This window comes from Dasypus novemcinctus, chromosome 2 (assembly GCF_030445035.2).
Source record: "Dasypus novemcinctus isolate mDasNov1 chromosome 2, mDasNov1.1.hap2, whole genome shotgun sequence".
In the NCBI taxonomy this organism is placed as follows: Eukaryota; Metazoa; Chordata; class Mammalia; order Cingulata; family Dasypodidae; genus Dasypus; species Dasypus novemcinctus.
The window spans coordinates 170867135-170886761 of NC_080674.1; the positions used below are offsets into that span (position 1 = coordinate 170867135).

The window sequence follows — 19627 nt, forward strand, 5'->3', positions numbered from 1 at the left end:
CACTATAAGATGCTTGCAATTCAAAAGGGAAAAGGCAGGAACTTACTATGGAGCTGCTGAAGGCCACAGGAGGCTGTGAGCTTTCACGGCGCCCCATGGACCTCTGTCGGGAGTGGCCCTGGATGGGCAGCTGGGCACTCTGGCACCTCCTCAGAGGCTGGGCACCTCCTCGGCCTCTCACTGTTGCTGAGTCCTGGGCCCATCTGGCTGGGAAGGACAGGCACTGGTACTGGGTCCACTCTTCAGGGTCTGAGTCCAGCTCCTTTGGGGTCTCCAGTCGTTTGGCTGTAAGAAAGGAATCTGATTATTGCCCCAGTCCTATCTTGGCTGTGTCATAACGGGAGATTCCATACCTTGAAAGTGAGGGAAATGGTGCATCAGGGCCTGGGCTCTTCTGGCAAATTGGCAATGGGACTACCATGACTGGAGAAAGAGGTTCAAATCTGGCTCTACTACTATCTACTATGTGTCTTTGAGCTTTCACTTAACCTATGTCTCTATTTTCTCAATTCAGTGTTTTAAAAATGTACCTAACTCGTAGGGTTGTTTAGAATACTTACTGATATGAGATGTTAAAGTGATGAGCATGCCCTAAGTTGTGGTGATGGTATTATTATTAATACTCTTTATTAAAAAGAGATCAGAAGCTCTCATGTAAATACTTAACTACCACCAGGAAAAAGAGGACAGGTCAGCCCATAATATCTCTTCCTATCTTTCTCCATCTCTCCCACCTAGTAGAATGAATGCCACTCCCTTCAGAGTTTATCTTCTTAGTTAGAAAGTATGTGTGTGTGTGTGATAGAGAGAGAGAGATGGAGAGAGAGAGAGAGAGAGAGAGGGAGAGAGGGAGAGAGGGAGAGAGGGAGAGAGGGAGAGAGGGAGAGGGATAGCTGAGGGAACCAGGTCAGTTTTATAGGCCACCTTTAGTCCTGGGCAGGAGGACAGCTCAGGCATCTTACAGCCCTGCCTGCTAAGTCTAAGTTTTGACCCAGGGATAATCCAAGAGATCAGCTGGCATGGAAGGCATTCCTGGGTGTGCTGAATCTGACCATGAGCTTTGGGCTGGGCCTGTCCTGACATCTCAGGTAAGATGACTGGAGAAATTCCTAAGCCTTGACTGTAACGCCTAGGACAGGATTGGGCATGTCCCCAGCACCTTCTAACAGATAGAAACCCTGCCATTAGATGGCACCAGACAGAGGTCGACTGTAGAGGTACTATAGGGGAGATGGCCTAGGGTTTTCATGAACAAAGGAAACTTTAGGGGTGATAAAAACAGCACTGATCTGTGACAGGAAAGCACACGGGGACACAGTAACCAACTTGCTGAAACGCCACCCTGCTTGTGTGGGGAGCCTGGATAGTGTCAGTTATTACCTATTCCCTTAGAAGAACAGGGCATTTCTTGTTACAAAAATGGGTGGAGGCCTTTGGGAGCCCCTCCTACCATTTTCTTTGTGGGAAAACTCGCTCCCCATGATGGTGCAACGGCGGAACACCATCCTGTTCTCCGTCAGGGTCCCTGTCTTGTCAGAGAAGATGTACTGGATCTGGCCCAGGTCCTCGGTGATGTTGAGGGCTCGACACTGAATGGACAGATCAGACTCTTCATCATACAGGTCAAGGTCGTTGTGCAGGAAGAAGATTTGCCCGAGCTTCACCAGCTCGATGGACACGTACAGAGAGATTGGGATCATCACCTGAGAAGAGATCGATTCTCATCACTTAAAAACCAGGTTAGTTCCCCGCCTCAGGACCCTCGCTGGGGGAGGGCAAGACATTTCATGAGAAGCTGAGGTCAGTTCACTTTCTCTGAGAAATTAAAGGTCCATGACTTCATTCCGCCTTTGGAAATTTATTGGAATTCTTAGGAAACATGAAATCTTAAGCCAGGGGGACAACGTTGAGTATAAAGTAGGTTCTCCCAACCGGTTGGCTTGATGACTGAGCTGCAAAGGAGTGAGGGGGCCTTAGGGTCTCTGTCCAGAGATCCCTCTCCTCCTTCGGACCTCCCTGCCACTGAGGGTTGCTTCAGGGTTTGCCTCATGTCAGGCACTGTTCCAGGTTCTGGAAATGGTAGTGAACAGAGCAAGATCTCTATTCTAGTGAGAGGCTATAGACAGTAAATAAACAAGTAAATGTGTGTGTGTGTATATATAGACAGTAAACAAACAAGTAAATGTGTGTGTGTACATATATATATATGGGGTGGGGATAAGTTTCATGAAGAAGAATAAAGAAAAGTAAAGAGGAAAGATGGTAGAGAGCGATGGCTGGTAGGGTGTCTCGTTTGCTGGGACCTTTGAGTGGAGACCTGGAAGAAATGAGGGCGTGAGTCTTGAGGACATCTGTGGGAGGAGTATTCCTGGTGGAGGGAAAAGTGGGGCAAAGGCTGGGTGGTAAGAGTGTGCTGGGAGTTTGAGAAATAATAGTGAACAGGCCTTGTGGAAGGAAGAAAGTGAGTGAGGAGGGAGGGCTAGGAAATGAGGTCAAAGAAGGAGCCAGCGTCCAGATCACTTAGGACCTTGCTTTGAGCAAATATGAACCTACTGGAGGGTTCTGTGCAGAGGAGGTGTATGATCTGAATCAAATTTATGAAGGATGACTCTGCTAAATGAAGGAACGATTGGAAAAGGCCCACAAATAAGAGGACAATGAAATGCCCTGAAATGCTATAAGAAATCTAATGTACACGGAGTTTCATCAAAACTAATCTAAGGCCACCCTCATTTTTTCATAGATTGTAATTTCTTGTGGGCATAAATATTATTTTATCCAACTCTTTGTCCCTTACTGCTTCACATCTTATAGAGGTCTCTATGTTTTCACCTCCCATGTAGGGCCAGTTCTGTTCTTTTCTATCTCAATCTATCAAAAGTTAAAACACTAACCTGTGGCCTATTTCTCTTAGTACATAGGGCTTGAGTGTTTTCTGTAGGTCTCTGCTACAGCTCAGAGGCTTTTTATCATGTATTCTCTTAGGAACTGGGCATTTCCCTCTAGAAAGATGGGTGGAGGCCCTTGGGAGCCTCTCCTACTGTTTTCTTTGTGTTTTCTTCTAGCTGCCATCAGGGGTAATCTCTCCCCAAGCAGGCCCAGCCCTGGACATTACTTCAAATGCAAATGCTTTCAAAGGCCAGCAAGAGAGTAATAAGCATTTCCTCAACTCAGTCCAGTTAGTTCTTTCTTGGGGCCTGCATTAATTTGCTTTTATCTTGCAAAGTGGTGGCCTATTGGCCATAGGTTTTCTTGGCACCTAATTGGGGAGGGCTTTTTACCTGGAGCAAGATGATCATCGTGAGGAACATGTAGAAGCCCCCAAGGGCAAGGGGAAGGAAGCCACCCATGGCATCTGGCACGTCGAAGGGAGGATGCTCTTCAAAGTTCCCATTCCAGAGACTATTACCTGAGAGGGGGCAAAGCCAGAGATGAGGCAGAACCTCCACTTAGTTCCACGATGGTTAATTACATCACCCCTGGACACGCTCTTGTTAATAGGTGTGCTTTGGAGAGCCCATCCTTATTCATATGAGTGGTTCTTTGTGTATGTAGTTATTTAACTCTAAAGTGGTCTTTAGTGTGCTCCAAATTTCAATCTCTTGAAATTATGTTTTGGCAAAGAAGGAAAAGTTGTCAAGTACAAGGATTACTTACATTCCAATCAAGTCCTGAAATATAAGTTTTGGAAAGAGGGTAATGGACACATGATCTTTTCAGTTTGTGTGGAAAGTGCATGGCAAGGGAGTCTTGACAGACCTGTCCCCTAGCTACCCTTCTACCCCCATCCATCCATCCATCCATCCATCCATCCATCCATCCATCCATCCATCCATCCATCATTTATTATATAGAAGGAGTCTGTCCCAGTTCTTGTCCTTTAGAGGTTTAGAGAGAAGGACAAGGAAAAGAACAAATCCCATGCAGTGTGAGAGGTGCTATGACAGAGCCTGAATGACATTAGAGCATATGGCGACAGTGCTAGATGTAGACGGAACCTCTGTTTACTTGTCTGCAAAAGAGGGATAACATCCACTACCTGAAGATTATGTGGGATGAAGTGTGTCTAGCACCTGCTACCGAGCTTTCTGAACCTCAGTCTCCTCATCTGTTATTTAGCACACCTTCCTCATGGGGTTACTGTGAGAAAAGAATAACCAGATGTGTATAATGCACAGTGACTTGCCCATGGCACACCCTCAATAAACATTAATTGCCTTTCTCAGCCTCAGGGTGGGAACTCTAGGGAATAAAAGGCCTAGGGAATGCTGCACTGCCTGAAGGCTCTTCCTTCAGGAAGGTCTGCGCCAATTGCCATATGTGACCAAGGAAAGGAGACTTACAAGCATGAAATGATTTGAAGATAATGCAATAGAGAAAATGACTCAGGGGCACTAGCCTTTAGAGGAGTCAGAAGACACCACTGGAGAAGTCAGAGAAGACTGCACCCAGGAGGAGGCCTTGAAGGGTCCTGGAGGCTGGGTAGGTGTTGGGTGGTCAGAAAGGTTTGGGGAGGGCACTCTGGGCAACAAAAGAAGAAATATCACCTTTACAAAAGCAAAATAAATATCTTGGAAGGAACCCTGGAATGCTAGTGCGAGCTTTCACCCCCTGCAAGGGGCGGTGCTTAGAAAGGTGTCAACAGAGGCGTGTGGCTGTGAGTCCTTATTCTCAGACAGAATGGAATTCTGCCCTCCTCCCCCCATTAGGTTCTCAGGTTATTTACTGTTTTGGAGAGTCTGCCAAGCTGTTTCTAGTTTGCCTGCACCTTATCTCACTGGGTGACCTTGTAATCATTAACTTCCTTTCTCTGGAAACAGAATGAGATGATCTCAAATGTCCTTTCCAGCTTGAGCATTCCCTGAAAAATGTGCTCTGAAACAGAGGCAACAGTTCCTGCAGCGGCTTCTTTGTCTGCTTCCCTCCCCCTCTTCATGCCCTCCTTACAGTGGGTGCCACCCTCACACAGTGCTGTGAGACATGCCTGGGGAGCCTGTGAATTGGAAACTCCAGGTGGCCCACGAGAGGAGACACATCTCAATCAGCTCGACTGGAGTGGCACCTGGAATCTCTCTGAGCCCCGGAAAGGTCTTAGCTTTCAAACACGATCTTTTACATAGAAACAGAGATGGGTACCATTTCTGATTAAGGCAAGGAAAGAGCCAACACCACTGCTGCTCCTTAGTTTGGGACAGGCAGAGGGCTCTGGACTCAGCATGTGAATTCTTCCTCTGGACCTTCCCTGGTTCTTTTTGGCATCTCCTGTAGTGCTCTGCGAACCATCTTCAGAGTTAAGCCACAGAGGGGTTGCAGGGGGTCAGAGCTCCAAAGAAAAGTCCCTTTGTGCCTCCACATCACTCTTGGTCAAACCCTCTGCTGAACTGTGTCCCCATCATCCACCCCTCAACACAGATGTGCTGGGGCCCTAACCACTAGCGCCTTAGATTGTGACCTTATTTGGAAATAGAGTCACTTCAGATGGAATTAAGTTAAACTGAGGCCGAATAGGATTATGTTGGGCCCCGAGCCAATATGACTGGTGCCCTCACAAGAAGAAGACATTGGATACAGACAGAGGGAAGGGCTCCATGTAATGACTGAGGCAGAGAACACCTTGGATTGCAGGCAAGCCACCAGCAGAAGACAAAAGAGGCATGGGACAGATTCTCCCCTCCAGACTTCAGAGGGAGCACCACCCACCCACAGCGTGGTTTCAGACATTTAACCCCCAGAGCCGTGAGACAATATGTTTGTGTTGTTTTAAGCCACATAGTTTGTGGTAGTGTGTGCAGCATCCCTAGGAAGCTTTAGACATCCTGTCCAGCTCCATGCCTACAGGGTTGTAGAACTTGGCCATGGCCAGATTCTGATTAGGTCTCCAGCCTGGTTGAGCAATACCACACGGCTGACTGTTCCTCTGCAGAAAATGATTCTCCTTCCCACCTCTCCACTTTGCTCATGCTGTCCCTGGGGCCCAAAAGAACCTATCTCTTTCTCCTCCCAGCTGCCTGCCCCACCCTGTCCCTATCCTTGCCCCTGCCAATGGCCTCCCCTGGTGAACTCTTAACCCACTGGGGAATCAGTTCTAGCACCCACCTCTTCAAATCACCCCCTGCGGTGGGTTGAACAGTGGCTCCTCAAGATGTCCATTAGCTAACCCCCAGACCCTGACCCTGTGAATCTGTTATTTTAAATGGCAAAGGGGACTTTGCAGATGTGATTGTGTTATGGAATTTGAGATAAGGAGAGCGTCCTGAATTATCTGGGTGGGCACAATGGAATCACCAGCGTCCTTGTCTATGGGAGGCAGAGGGAGATATTACTACAGAAGAAAAGATGATGATGGGAGCAGAGCTTGGAGGATGGGGAAGTGGTCACAAGCCAAGGAATACAGGGGGCCACCAGAAGCTGACAAAGGCAAGGAAACAGATTCTCCCCCTCAGAAGGGAGCAGCCTCACCCACCACTGGAACAGATTTTGGACTTTTGATTCCAAGAGCTGTAAGAGAATAAAGTTGTGTTCTAAACCACTGAGTGTGTGGTACTTTGTGACATCAGCAATAGAAAATTAGTACATTTCTGCGAGCAGCCCCTCACTGAGTGGACAGTTTGTATTGGTGATCCTGTTTGTGTGTAAGATTCTCACTGGCTGGACTATGAGTTCTTCGAGGACCCATCCTGTGATTGATTCATCCTGTTAACTCCCATCTTAACATGGGTTCAGTAAGTATTCTTTGAACAAATAAGTGAGAGATTGTAATTCCTAATATTTATTTATTTATTTATTTTTCATATTTTTATTTTTTATTTTTTTCCTAATATTTAAATAGCACATAATACCTTAGGAGATTTTCAGTTGCATTTCTATGTCATTGGCATCCCGTGAACCTTGGCCGGCAGCTTCTATGATCTCTATATTATCGATCAGGAAACTGAGGCTCAGAGAGTTGAAGCAATTTGCTCAAAGAAACAGAATGTTACTGGGCTGTTATTCTTTCCAGGACATTCCATACCTATGGCTCCAATGAGGCACATGAGGAAGAGGAGTCCGATGCAGAAGAAGACGTCTGTGTTCATGCGCCGCTCGATCTTGCTGCGTTTGTACCGTGGGCCGCTGTTATTCAGCATGGCTTTTGTTTCATGGCCTTAAAGAGAAAATGGGGAAATCAGACTCTGGGCTCCTGTTTGCCTCTGGCCTGGATTGCACCCTCAGCTCTTTTCATGGGAGCTTATGAGGAAAAAGAGAATGAGGCTTGGTTCTCTGACCAGAACCACCTGTCCTGCTTCGGGGAGGTTGCTGAGAACAGCTAGAGCGGCCTCACTCAGCTTTTCAGTAGGTATTTATTGAGCATCCCCTATTTGCCAGGAGTGGACCCTGGCAGAACTACCATGTTCAGGTTGTACAGAGCACAAAATGAGGGTATACCTCATTTTGTAGTCATCAGAGATTTGTAAGTTTATTATGACAAATTTCTGACAAATGGCAGAAAGCTGTCTTGAGGGAGGGTTGCCTTTTACTAATTGGCACAAAGGCACTGTTATGACCTAGCAGTGGGATACAATGATGAGAAAGACAGATGCTCACATTCTGGTGGAAGTACATTAAGAAATAAACAAACAGAAAAATTATAGTTACTAGTGAGTCCCATAAAGTAAACAATAAAAAGGGAGCTAAGACAGATAAGAAATGCTGTTAGAGAGTATTGTTGGTAGCACTTTTCAAAGGAAGCCACATTTAAGTGGGGGTCTTAAGGGAGAGAGGAGTGGAGGGAAGAGGATTTAAGGCTTCAGGAGCAGTGTGTGCAAAGGCCCTGTGGCAAGAGAGTGCTTGGGACTGGTAGTTTTCACACTTGTTTTTTCCAGTGGTGCATAAGATGGTGCCTGTGCATGAGCTTTAACCCCAAGGAGCTCCACTCCTAACTTGGCGTTCTGCCTAAAATTTTTTTTTTTAAAGATTTATTTATTTCTCTCCCCTTCTCCACTCCCCCCCTCCCCGCCCCACTTGTCTGTTCTCTGTGTCTATTTGCTGCGTGTTCTTTTGTCCGCTTCTGTTGTTGTCAGCGGCATGGGAATCTGTGTCTCTTTTTGTTGTGTCATCTTGCTGTGTCAGCTCTCCGTGTGGGTGGCACCATTCCTGGGCAGGCTGCACTTTCTCTCACGCTGGGCGGCTCTCCTTATGGGGCGCACTCCTTGCGTGTGGGGCTCCCCTATGCGGGGGACACCCCTGCGTGGCACAGCACTCCTTGGCGCACATCAGCACTGCGCATGGGCCAGCTCCATATGGGTCAAGGAGGCCCGGGACTTGAACCGCGGACCTCCCATGTGGTAGACGGACGCCCTAACCACTGGGACAAGTCCGCTTCCCTCTGCCTAAAATTTTGTTCAAAGAAAGAACAATAAATTTTGAAAATGTCTGATCTCATCCTGTCATCCCATTTCCAGTCAGGGAAACCAAAGACCAGAGAGGGGAGGGCCCCTGCCCTAAGTGAAAGAATAAATTAACATCAGACAAAACAAGAACTCAGGACTCTGATCCCCAGTCTATGTCTCCTTCCATCAACTTGCGGAAGCTTCTTTCTGATTTTTAAGAAAGCAGGCCTGTAGTAATCATGGAGGTAAAGAAATGGGTACTGGAGATCGCACAGCTGGTGACGGCAGAGTGAGGGCCCCCCACTCAGTGGCAACAGGCCATCCTAGAACTCCTGTGGTGTCTCAAACAGTATTTGTTGAATGGAATGAGCCACTGCTTGGTAACCAGATTGCTTTGTTTCTCCAGAAAGCCTGCCAGCCTAAATCCCCTTAGTCACTAGCGGCTCTGATAAAGACCTGCCTCCTTCTTGGCACACTCAGCCTAGGTTGATTCTACCTCTTTTGAAGCATTTAAGGGGCTGTCAAAGTTTAATAAATGCTGCCAGGCAACGTTTTTCAGATGGCAAGAACATGTACATTTCTCTCGTTTTGTAAGCAAGGTTAGTGTTCCCATTTTACGAATGACGAGCAGAGGCTCTGAGAGAGTGAGTTACTGCCCATGGCTCCCAGCTCAGAAGGGGAACTAGTCTGGAGAGCATCTTTCTGACTACCACCCTGGGATGGTGGATGAGACAGTTGTCTAGGTTGGTTCCCAGCCTGCGATTCATGCCTCTAGTTCCTCTGCCTGGAACACTTTTCCTTCCCCTCCTAGCTTGGCTGACCGTTCTTGCTCCTTGGATCTCACCTAAAAGCCAGTTCCTCCTGGAAGCCATCTCTACAACCCCTTATACCACAGGGTCCTGCACTGCCCCCATCTCAGCCCTGTCCTACTCCATGATAAATGCCTGCAACATGGTCTGGCATGCTTAGAGGACACACTCGATCAGGCCAGGGAATGCACTCAGATTTCCCCCAGGCACCACAGTGCTTGCAACATGGAGGGAACCCACATATTTGTGGAATGAGTTCCTCAGTGGATATTTATAATTCAGCTCTAGCAGAGTTTAGAGAGGAAGAGAGAACAGTAATTGTCTCACTTTAGAGAATAAATAACACCAAAACTGAAAAATACTAATGCTGGGCCCTGGGCTAAGCCTTTCACATGAAGTTTCTTCTAAAATCTTCATAAAAGTCCCATGAGTATGTGTCTTAGTCAACCAAAGGGGTGCTGATGCAAAGTATCAGAAATCGGTTGGCTTTTATAAAGGATATTTATTTGTGGTAAAAGCTGACATTCCTAAGGCTCTAAAGAGTAGAGTCCAACTCGAAGCTGCTTTCTCACCAGTCAGTTGCCATGTGTTAAAGCAAGATGGTGGACGATCTCTGCCTGGTCTTTCAGGGCTTTCTATATTAGTCTCTGGCATAATGGCTCATTTCTTTCCAGGCCTTATGAGCTGCTCAGTTGCTCTGTTCTCTTTAGTTATAAACTATCAGGCAAATGGCTCCTCTCTCCCTGAGGCCTCAGGATCAAACATGACAGAGCTGTCTCCTTTTTCGTGTCTATGGAACTCTCTCTCTTCCTATATCTTCTTCTCTGTGTGTTTTTTTGAGTGTCTGTTTATATCAGCCCATCAAGAAGGTGGGGACTCAACCCTGAGTCATGCCTTACTGATATGGTTTGAATCAAAACCCTAATCTTATATCAAGTAAACTTGAAACCTTTAAATTTATATACAAAGGGTATCACACCCAGAGGAACAGGCCAGTTTACAAACACACTTTTTCTCTTTTTTTTGGATTCATAAATAATATCAAACTGCCACAATAGGAAGTCTGAATACCCAAAAAACATTACAATATTAAAACAAAAACAACAGCAAAAAAAATCCTTAAATTCCTTCAGTTAGCAATACTAAGTAGAGTTGTAGAAACACAGTTTGTCTCCGGGCAAAGTCCTTTCTGGCTGTAGACCTACCAAATTAGCAAAACAAATTATCTACTTCCAATATACAAAGGGACAGACATAGGATAAACATTTGGATTATCTTAAGGAGAATTTGGGAGGGGAACATGAGTCACTTGTTTCCAAGAGTTCTGAAAATCTGCAGGGTATACTCCATTAGATTTTGAAGTCTGAATGTCATTTTTAAGATGATGTTTTCTTCTCCTTGGTACCTCATGGGGACCCACCCTTTCCATAAGCTTGCCCAATGGCCATTTTCTTGCTTCCACCCCACAACAAGCATCTGCATGGAGACTGAGCTCCAGACCTCACCCTCCAAGAACAAAGGGGTGATGGTCAGACTTTACTCAATCTCTGGGGAAGAGTCTTAGCCTCCTTAGTACAGTGAGGTGACAGCAACATTCTTCCTAATCTCTGGCATACAGGCCAACCCTCTCAGAGCAATGAGTTGATGACCTGGCCTTTCCTAATCTATGGGGGACAGGCCCACCTCTCTCAGAGCCCCGGGGGTGGTGACCTCACTTTTCCTAACAGTTGGGGAATGTGCTCCACCCTCTCTGTAGCTTGGGGTGGCAAAACTCTCTCCAAACAGCAGGATGGTACTTCCACCCTGTTCAAATGCTGGGGGAAACTTACCCTCTCCATACACATGAATGGGGTCCCTCTCTTGACCCAAGGAGATGTCTTAATACCAGACCTCAGTTTCTACGGTTTTCCTCTTACAGCCATTTTCCCCTCCATCTTTCCCTTCTCTCTCTCTTTCAGTCCAGGCTGATAGTGGTTTTGTTCATACAGATTTCATAAAAAGCTTATTGGTTTAGCATGCAAGAATCAGGGGTTCAAGTCATCAGACAGTAAAACTTTCCACAAATCTTTCCTTTTCAATCTTGGCTTAAAATTTCCAAGTTAGTTCATTCTTCAAATGGGGCACTATCATCTGGGGACTTGATTTCCAGAATCAGTTTCTGGTTTCTTAGTGCCCAACAATTCAGTTTTCTGCTTATTTCTTTGACCTAGCATTTTCCTATTAGCTGCAAGGAGAAGTCAAGCCACATTCTCTGAGTTTACTTTGGAAAGCTCTTCAGCAAATTCTGCCTTCCATATAACACCAGAAGTGAATCTTGCTAAGTTCTCTGCAACTTTAAAACATGGTGCGCCTTTCCTCCAATTTCCAATAATAGTTTCATCATTTCCTTCTAAGGTCTTACTGGAAATAACTTTAGGCTCCATATTCCTTCCAACAGTCTCTTCAAAGCAACTGAGGCATTTCCTATCAAGAATCTTACAATTCCTCCAAAAATCACCCCTTACCCATTTATAAAACCATTCTAACATTTTTTTGTAATTGCATCAGACTGTACCCCACTCCTGGTACCAAATTCTGTATTATTCAGCCAAAAGGTTGCTGATGCAAAGTATCAGAAATCTGTTGGCTTTTATTTGGGGTAAAAGCTCACAATCCCAAGACTCTAAAGATCCGCTCAAGGTTACTTTCTCAGCAAAGTCAGTTGCCATGTGTTGAAGCAAGATGGTGGGCTATCTCTGCTAGGCTTCTCAGGGCTTCCTTTATTAGTCTCTGGCATAGGGCTCATTTCTTTCCAGCCTTTTCAGTCACTCAACTGCTCTGTTCTCTTCAGCTGTAAACTATCAGATGAATGGCTCATCTCTTCCTGGGGACCCAGGATCAAACATGACAGAGCTAGCTCCTCTTCCTTGTCTATGGAGCTCTCTCTCTTCCTGTATCTTCCTCTCTGTGTGTTTTCTTGAGTGAATGATCATTTATATCAACTCATCGAGCAGGTAGGGACTTAACCCTGGGTCATGCCCTACTGATGCGGTAGAATGAAAGCCCTACTCTTTTATCAAATAAATGTAAAACCTTTGAATTTAATACAATCAAAAGGTATCACACCTAGAGGAACGGCCAGTTTACAAACACAATTTTTCTCTTTTTTGGGGGATTCATAAATAATATCAAACTGCCACAGCTAGATACTCTTATTACTTCCATTTTAAAGGGGAAGGAAAACAAGTTTAGAGATGGCAGTCCTCTTGCCCAATGCCACATGGCTAAGGGCTGAGAGTTGAGCTGAGAACTATCTTTAGACAGTTTGAGCAGTCCTTTGAGGCTGATGAATTTTAACTACTGTGTGTACTCCTTAGCAGCTGAATTAGAAAACCCCAGTCACATATTTTCTGTGCAAAATTAAAAAAAACCTCAATACTGCTCCAGCAGTGAATGGCTTTAATGCTGTTTAGTTGGTTGTTTTGTGGATTTAAAGTGGCAACAAAACAGTAGGAGCAAACAAACTCCAGGCTTATTAAATTAGAATCAAGTTGCTGCAGTTGTGAAAGTACTTCCCATGGCACAAGGAGCATGGATAGATGGCACTGATGGAATATAGCCTCTCTGTCCATCTCAGGCTCACCCCACACAAGAAGCAGGAGGCCAGCTCCTTTGCCCTCCTGCTTCTCACTTTCTGAGAGTTTCAGTAGATTCCTTTGTTCTTCTGGATAGAATTGGGCTTAAGGGGAGGCAGTATTGGGTAGTTAGAACAAGATAGTGGTTAGAAGACGTCAGACAGCTGGGCTCTGCAGATACTTTTATTTTTTTATACAGGAGGTCCTGTTTTGTTTTACTTTTTCCTGCAGATACTTTTTAATTTTTTTTAGGAGGTACTGGGGATTGAACCTGACACTTCATACATGGGAAGCAAGTGCTCCCCAATGAGAGTTGGTCTTTTTTTTAGGAGGTACTGGGGATCAAATCTGCGACCTTGTATGTGGGAAGCAGGCGCTTAACCACTTGAGCTACATCTGCTCTCCTTTGCAGATACTTGACTTTGGGTTATAGGGAGTTACTTTCAGTAAGTAGGTGGCCTCGGTGAATTAATCTCTTTTACCTTAAATTCCTCTTCTGCAAAATGGGGTATAATGGCTGTGTGTATCTAGAAGGGGTATGAATCAATATTTATAAAGCACCCAAATCAGTTCCTGGTACATGGTAGGAGCTCAATAAATGTTTTCTAATACATTCTTAGGATTGTTGTTATCATCATAAAGGCAGCTGGGAAGAACACATGTATCCATGCTGTTATCTATTCCTTCTTGGAAGCTCATTTTGGCTCTGAAGTGCTTGTGTTTTGTTCACCAATATTATCAAGGAAGAGAAGATATCTGTACATCAGTCCTTCTCAACTGGGAGTGGTTTCCCTCCCTCCCTGGGGAACATTTAGCAATGTCTCAAGAAATTTCTGATGGTCATAGTTAATGGGAGGATGCTGAAGGGAAATGTATTCTGGAGCTTTCCAGTGAAGGAGGACACTCCAGGGAGACACTGTTTCCTCAACGGTGAAAGGAGAAGCCATTTAGTTGATCATTTAACAGGTATTTATTGAACACCTACTGAGTGTTGGGTGCTGAGTACTGAGCATACAACAGTCACAAGACTGTCCCCCAAAGCTTTAGATTTCTTTGTGCTGTTGTCACATTTGTTTTTTCATTGGAAAGCCAGAACAAGGAGGGCAAGGGAGATAGATCACCATATTGGGAGCCATAAAATTAATAATGAAAACAATAGAAACATAACTGTGAACAGCTAAAACTCATTGAGGCTCACTTTGCTAGCTCCATTGTGGGGTGCTTTACATGTGTTGGGTCATTTGATCCTCGTGAGTGCTCTATGGGGTAAATTCAAATATTCTTTTCATCTTACAGAAGAGGAAATTGAGGCCAAAAAGGTGAAGTTGTTCAGTTGGTGAGGTTATTCCTTAGGCCCAAAAAGACACTCAATCTTGTTTTTAGTTAGTGTCACAAAACCAGAAGGGATGAAAGAATGTGGATTCCCCACCCCTCCTCCCTGGCTTGCTCAGAAAAGTGATTTTAACCATAACTACATGCCATAGCGGCTCGTTCAGCTCACATGAGACTCGCAGTCTCAGTTTGCTCAGCTGAGAAATGGGAAGTTACAGGACACTACCTCTTAGAACCATGGTGCAGTCCTACTGAGTGAAGACAGATTTTGAGGAGGGGAGGGAAGAGGGAGGATAAAGGAAAGGGACAAAAGCAAGTGTCCAGAGAAAATGACCTGTGTAGATGACAATGCCAACGGCCACCTCGGTGTTTCTGATGGTGCATCCTCGCAGCAGAAGGCTTTCACTGCCAAAACCAGTCCTGGTCTGGTCAGGATGTTCCCTGAATGAGGAAAGACAGGGGGTGGTTTGCCTGCCTCAACATCACAGAGCTAGAAGTGGTGAGGGGGCATGGTCCCCCTGCAACCTCCTTTCAGAGGAAGTGACGTTAACTCCGAATGTAGTCACCTGTGCATTCAAGCCCATCTGCTCTTTGCTCCTGGCAGACCTGGCTGGGGGTTGGACCACCAGAAGAGAATCATCCATCCCTGAGGAAACCATCAGTTACCTACATAAAAGGCCGGGCTCGGTACTGAAAAAGCTTCTGCTTCAATATTCAAAACGGCTTTAGGGGCAACATGTGGGGAGCTGGCTTCCTGCCTCTCAGGACTGAAATGTGTTCCCCTCAGGAAACGTTCACATGTTCACTCTCATAGCTGCTGGGCCCCAAAGACACGAGAGAGCCCCTCTTGTCATACCATGGGAGGGCAAGGCAGGTCGCAGACTTTCTCCTTCTGAGCCACGCCATGCCCTCTGCTTCTCTCCTGTAATAAAGAGCCCTCACTGGAGGTGGCTCACCGTGAAGCCTGGGCAGGTAGAGGAAAGACTGGCCTTGAGGGGCAGCAACCAGGAGAAGAAGATTTGGGGGAGGGTTGAATGGAGCTGGGAAAGTCATGTCTGAGAAGGGTGGGACGGAGCCAGGTTGCAACCTTCCTCAGAAGGGTGGCTGCTGGCATAAGCCCTTTGGGAGAGAAAGGATCTCACGGAGAAACCCAGGGCTAAGGCTGTTCTCTAAAGAGGATGAGGAGGATGAGTCAAGGCATGGGTGACTTGGGATGAGCCAAATCCACAAACTTTGGAAATGAGGGTGTGAACTCTTTCCTTGCTAGCGCAGGTGGGAAGTTCTGCCTTGGCAGGCACCTGCCAACGCCTCCTCTTCTCCAGAAGCTCATACTCTTCTCTGCCTGTCTCCTCTGTTCTCTCAGTATGCACTTTAAAAATATTTGGCCTTTAAAAGCAACTGTTTCTCTTGTATTGTTCTTATTCATACCCCTCTCATATTTTTCCTCATCGTATTCAGCACAGCCTCAGAAAATGTGAGTGGAGGGACTACATGGACTCCCACATTGTGAGAAGGTCCCACAAACCTCATTTCAGGCCCTCTGGGTAGAGAAGTTGCCATCACATCTCTTAGCTCTATGCCATGGGGCAGTGGAAAACACATTGGGACTGGAGTCCAAGGCCCAAATTTAAGTACTCATAGTGCTTGGTACTTGCTGTGTGGCTTTGGGTGAATCATGAAAAGTCTTAGATCATCAAATTCCCCATATGTAAAACAAGAATCATAATACTTTCCTTGGTTGTTGTGAATGTTAAACGAGGTGATCTGTGAAATTACTCCATAAACTATTAAAGCACTGCATGAGATCACTATTGACATCTGTTACCACTGCCCTTATTTTGGTGTGATGTGGGAGTAGAATTACAGTAAAGTTTCTCAGGCAGAACCAAAGTTGAGGAATAAAAATAATAATAATTGCAACAGCAGCAGCCACCACTAACTAAGCTAGGTACTGTACTAAGAGATTTGAGTTGGCTAAACAGCTTAAATCTTAGAAATGAAAAATCCTATGATGTAGGTGCAATCTGTATCCCTACATCCTTGGTACTCAAGGACCAGAGAGGTTAACATATTTCTCCAGGGTCACACAGCTCATAAATGGTAGAACCAGGTTTCAAATCCAATTCTGTCAAACTCCAAAGCCAGTGTTCTTAGCTACAATATAATAAAGGCTTTTTAGAAAACCAATCTTAATTAAATCATACATGTGTTGTCTTGCTTCTGACATTGTTTCATCAAAGGTCTATAGGAACCATTTGTGCAATTTAACCCTGCAAGATAATTGTCACTCCAGCAAAAGAAGAATAAGAAAAGTTCCCTGACTTTATTTAGCTTTCTATCATTCTTCTTTATGATAAAAAGAAAGAAACTTCTTCAAGCTTCAAATGACTATCTATTTGGCCATTTCAAGAAAATGTATTTTCTAGCTGTAGAGGAGCTATTTACAAGAGCACATGGACTTAAATACTTACATATAACCCTTAAATTTGTTGAGGTTGTTGTTGGGTTTCTCACACACAATGGTATTGTGGAAACCTTCTGGGTCAAACTGTGTTTCCTATGGGGGAGAGAGAACACCATGAGGTTATTAAGTTGGAGGGATCTAGTTTTAATAGGATTCATTGGGAGAACTAATCACTGCTAGAATCATTGCAAATAAGGTAATCCTTGCTTTGTCATGCTGTGATAGTTGTACTGTGTTAGCAGAGAAAGTTAAATTCTCATTCAGGAGGAAAACGTAGAAGCAAATGAAAAGCTGGATGTGGAGGGAGATGCCCTCCCTGAATGCATTGCTCAGGCACGCCTGGATTTGAGTCTCTAAACCAGCGCGGTCCAATAGAAGTTACTGCGGTGGTAGAGATGCTCTGAGATGCTCTGCTCTGTTCACTACTGAGGCTGCTAACCACATGTAAAGCCTTGAAATGTGGCAGTGTGACTAAGGAATTGATTTTATAATTTTATTAAATTTTAATTAATTTAAATTGAAGTAGTCTCATGAGGCTAGTGGCAATCATGTTGGACAGAACAAAGATGATCAAAAGAAGGAAGTGTAAATTTGGCAACCCAGAGATAGCCACCGTTAATATTCTTGAGTATATAATACTTTCAGGCTTAAATACACACACACACACACACACACTTATTCATTTCAAAAATGAGATTCAGTGTTCATATATCTTGAACATTATTCCATTATTAAATTTTTTCTACATCTTTATTAACAGCTGCATAGAAATCTATGGTATGAATGCACCATATTTCATTTCATTCTTGACATTTACATTGTTTCAATCTGCTGTGCTATTGTAAAAATCCTGTGAAAATATTAGCTAATAAACTCAAAATAACTGGCATGTACTGTGATAAGAACTTTACTGACAACCGTTCTATGAAGGAGGAACTTCAGTTATCCCCCTTCAGACGGGGGAAACTGAGACTCAGAAGGTTGAGGAGGTTACCAGAGCTGGGATTTGAACCCCAGTCTGCCAGTAGACACTCTGCTCTTCACTTTCATTGTCCACTGCCTCCCAGTGAGCATTCTTGCAGGTAAGCATTTTGACACATCCTTGACTCTTCTTCTACTTGGTATTTCAGTTTTACAAATTCTTTATACCCAAAGGAAGGAAAACATAGCTGTGGTTGGGAGATTCTACTTTCTAACTCTACTGCACATTAACTCATTCTGTGTCCTGTCTTGAGTCTCCATCATCTGTAGAATGGGCTATCACCATTCTGCCCTGTCCATTTAAGCCATCCTTCAGAAGACAGAATCCAAGTGGATAGGTTTGGAAAAGTATAATATTCTGTCCAAATATGTGGTAGTGCTAAGGTGGCCATTGTAAATAGTCTCCTGGTCACAGATTTCAACGCGGAGAGTGAATTTATCTCTGAGTTTTAGCTGTTCAAAGAGACAAATTTATCAGAAGAAATAGTTGCCTTTTCTAGCTTTGTGTAAATATACTGTCCATTGGTTCTGTGGTGGTGCCAACATAAATAAACTCTCCACTCACTTGAAATAAATTACCCATCCACGAGTTTCTAAAAATACAAACTTTTCCCCTCCAGGTATCGATTCTTTCAGGGACAAACACTTGCTGAGTTCTGAGATGATGACAAATCATGCTGTAATTTGTCAGCTGCTTTCATGCCTTGATTAAGTCATGTGCTTCCCTCCCAATCCATACCACTTGGCTCATCGCTGGGTTTCTAAATCCCAGCTCATTTTAGATATGAGTGGCAGCAGGTTTGAGTGCTAATGAACCTGCTGCGGTGATGCTGAGTCCCTGTTGGCTGCTCAAGCTCTCCTTGAAGGGCTGAGCACCTGCTCTGCACTAGTGAAGATTGCCTCCTTGTCCCTCAGTCCCAGCTTCTCTGCAACCTTTCTCCTGAAGTGTCCTCTTCCGTGGACATGCTTTCCTTTCCTTCTTGGCACTGGCCACGGGTCCTCTTCCTGCCTTCCTCTTTTCATGGACAGGTAGCCCAACTCTTTCCATCGATCTGTTCCCTGGGATCTTTCCTTCCCTCCCCAAGAGGGACTGCAGAGAGGGCACTCAGGTCTTGATGTCTCCAAAGACAACCACATAGTTCCTTGCTTTAAAAGATTTGTTGTAGCTCACTCTGGGGAAACTGTGAGAAGAACCCAAGGAGAGGGTAGAAGTTGCCAAGCCTTATAAATCCATCAGAGTTCTTATTTTTACTTTGTTCAGGAATTTTTGATTCCTTTCTGGAACAGGGTAGACCCTTCCTCCCCACTCCACAGCTTTTCTTGGCTTATGGATGGAGCTCACCTAATCCACTTTTTCTTTCTGACTCAACCTTTTATCTAAGGCACTGCCCTTGATGAAGAACCCTCCATCCAGAGAAAAGGCCTGGAGGAGCCATCAAGGCATAGGAAAAGATGAGTCTGTGTCTCTGAGATTACCCAGGAGAGATTCACCTCTTTTGAGCACTTACAATGTGCCAGGAGCCTGTCCTTAAGTTCTCACAGTAACCCTAACAGTTTTGACAGATGGGCAAATGGAGTCTGAGAAAAGCAATGGTATTATGTTGGTAACTTACAGAGTCAAGATTGAAGCACTTGTCATCAGAACCCAAAGCCATTCATCACCATCATCATCATCGTCATCAAAGCTACCACCATCATCATTACTTTTACTTCTCCTACTCCTGTTATAATTTTGTTATTATAACATTTATTGAATGCTCATTATATGCCTGGCATTAAGTATTTATATGCATAGTATATATGCTATCTCCTTTCATTCTTACAATAACTGAGGTAGGTATTATTATTATTCCCATTTTACAGATGAAGGAAGCAAGGCTTAGAAAGATTTAGTGATTTTCTCAATGACATACAGGTAGCAAAGCAGAAAGACAGAATGTATTCTCAGTACTTCTGACTCCACAGTCTGCTCTTTTACCCATGGTGGTATTTTGACATATGTAGGAAAGATTAGTGTTGGAGATATCTTCTTGGTCCAATTTACCTTTCTTTGCTCCT

At 44.6% G+C, this 19627-nt stretch overlaps 1 protein-coding gene across 3 annotated transcripts in view; it reads right to left on the bottom strand.

The window, feature by feature from the left end:
• ATP10B (ATPase phospholipid transporting 10B (putative)) overlaps positions 1 to 19627 on the bottom strand; it is a 259276-nt gene that overhangs the window by 58928 nt on the left and 180721 nt on the right. For all 3 annotated transcript variants that reach the window (XM_058281733.2, XM_058281736.1, XM_004467210.5), the window contains 6 exons: positions 16596 to 16681; positions 14459 to 14565; positions 7013 to 7144; positions 3282 to 3409; positions 1451 to 1703; positions 47 to 285 (listed from right to left, as the gene is read on the bottom strand). In XM_058281733.2, the coding sequence (XP_058137716.1) occupies positions 47 to 285; positions 1451 to 1703; positions 3282 to 3409; positions 7013 to 7144; positions 14459 to 14565; positions 16596 to 16681 (945 nt within the window). The remainder of the gene's footprint in view (positions 1 to 46; positions 286 to 1450; positions 1704 to 3281; positions 3410 to 7012; positions 7145 to 14458; positions 14566 to 16595; positions 16682 to 19627) is intronic.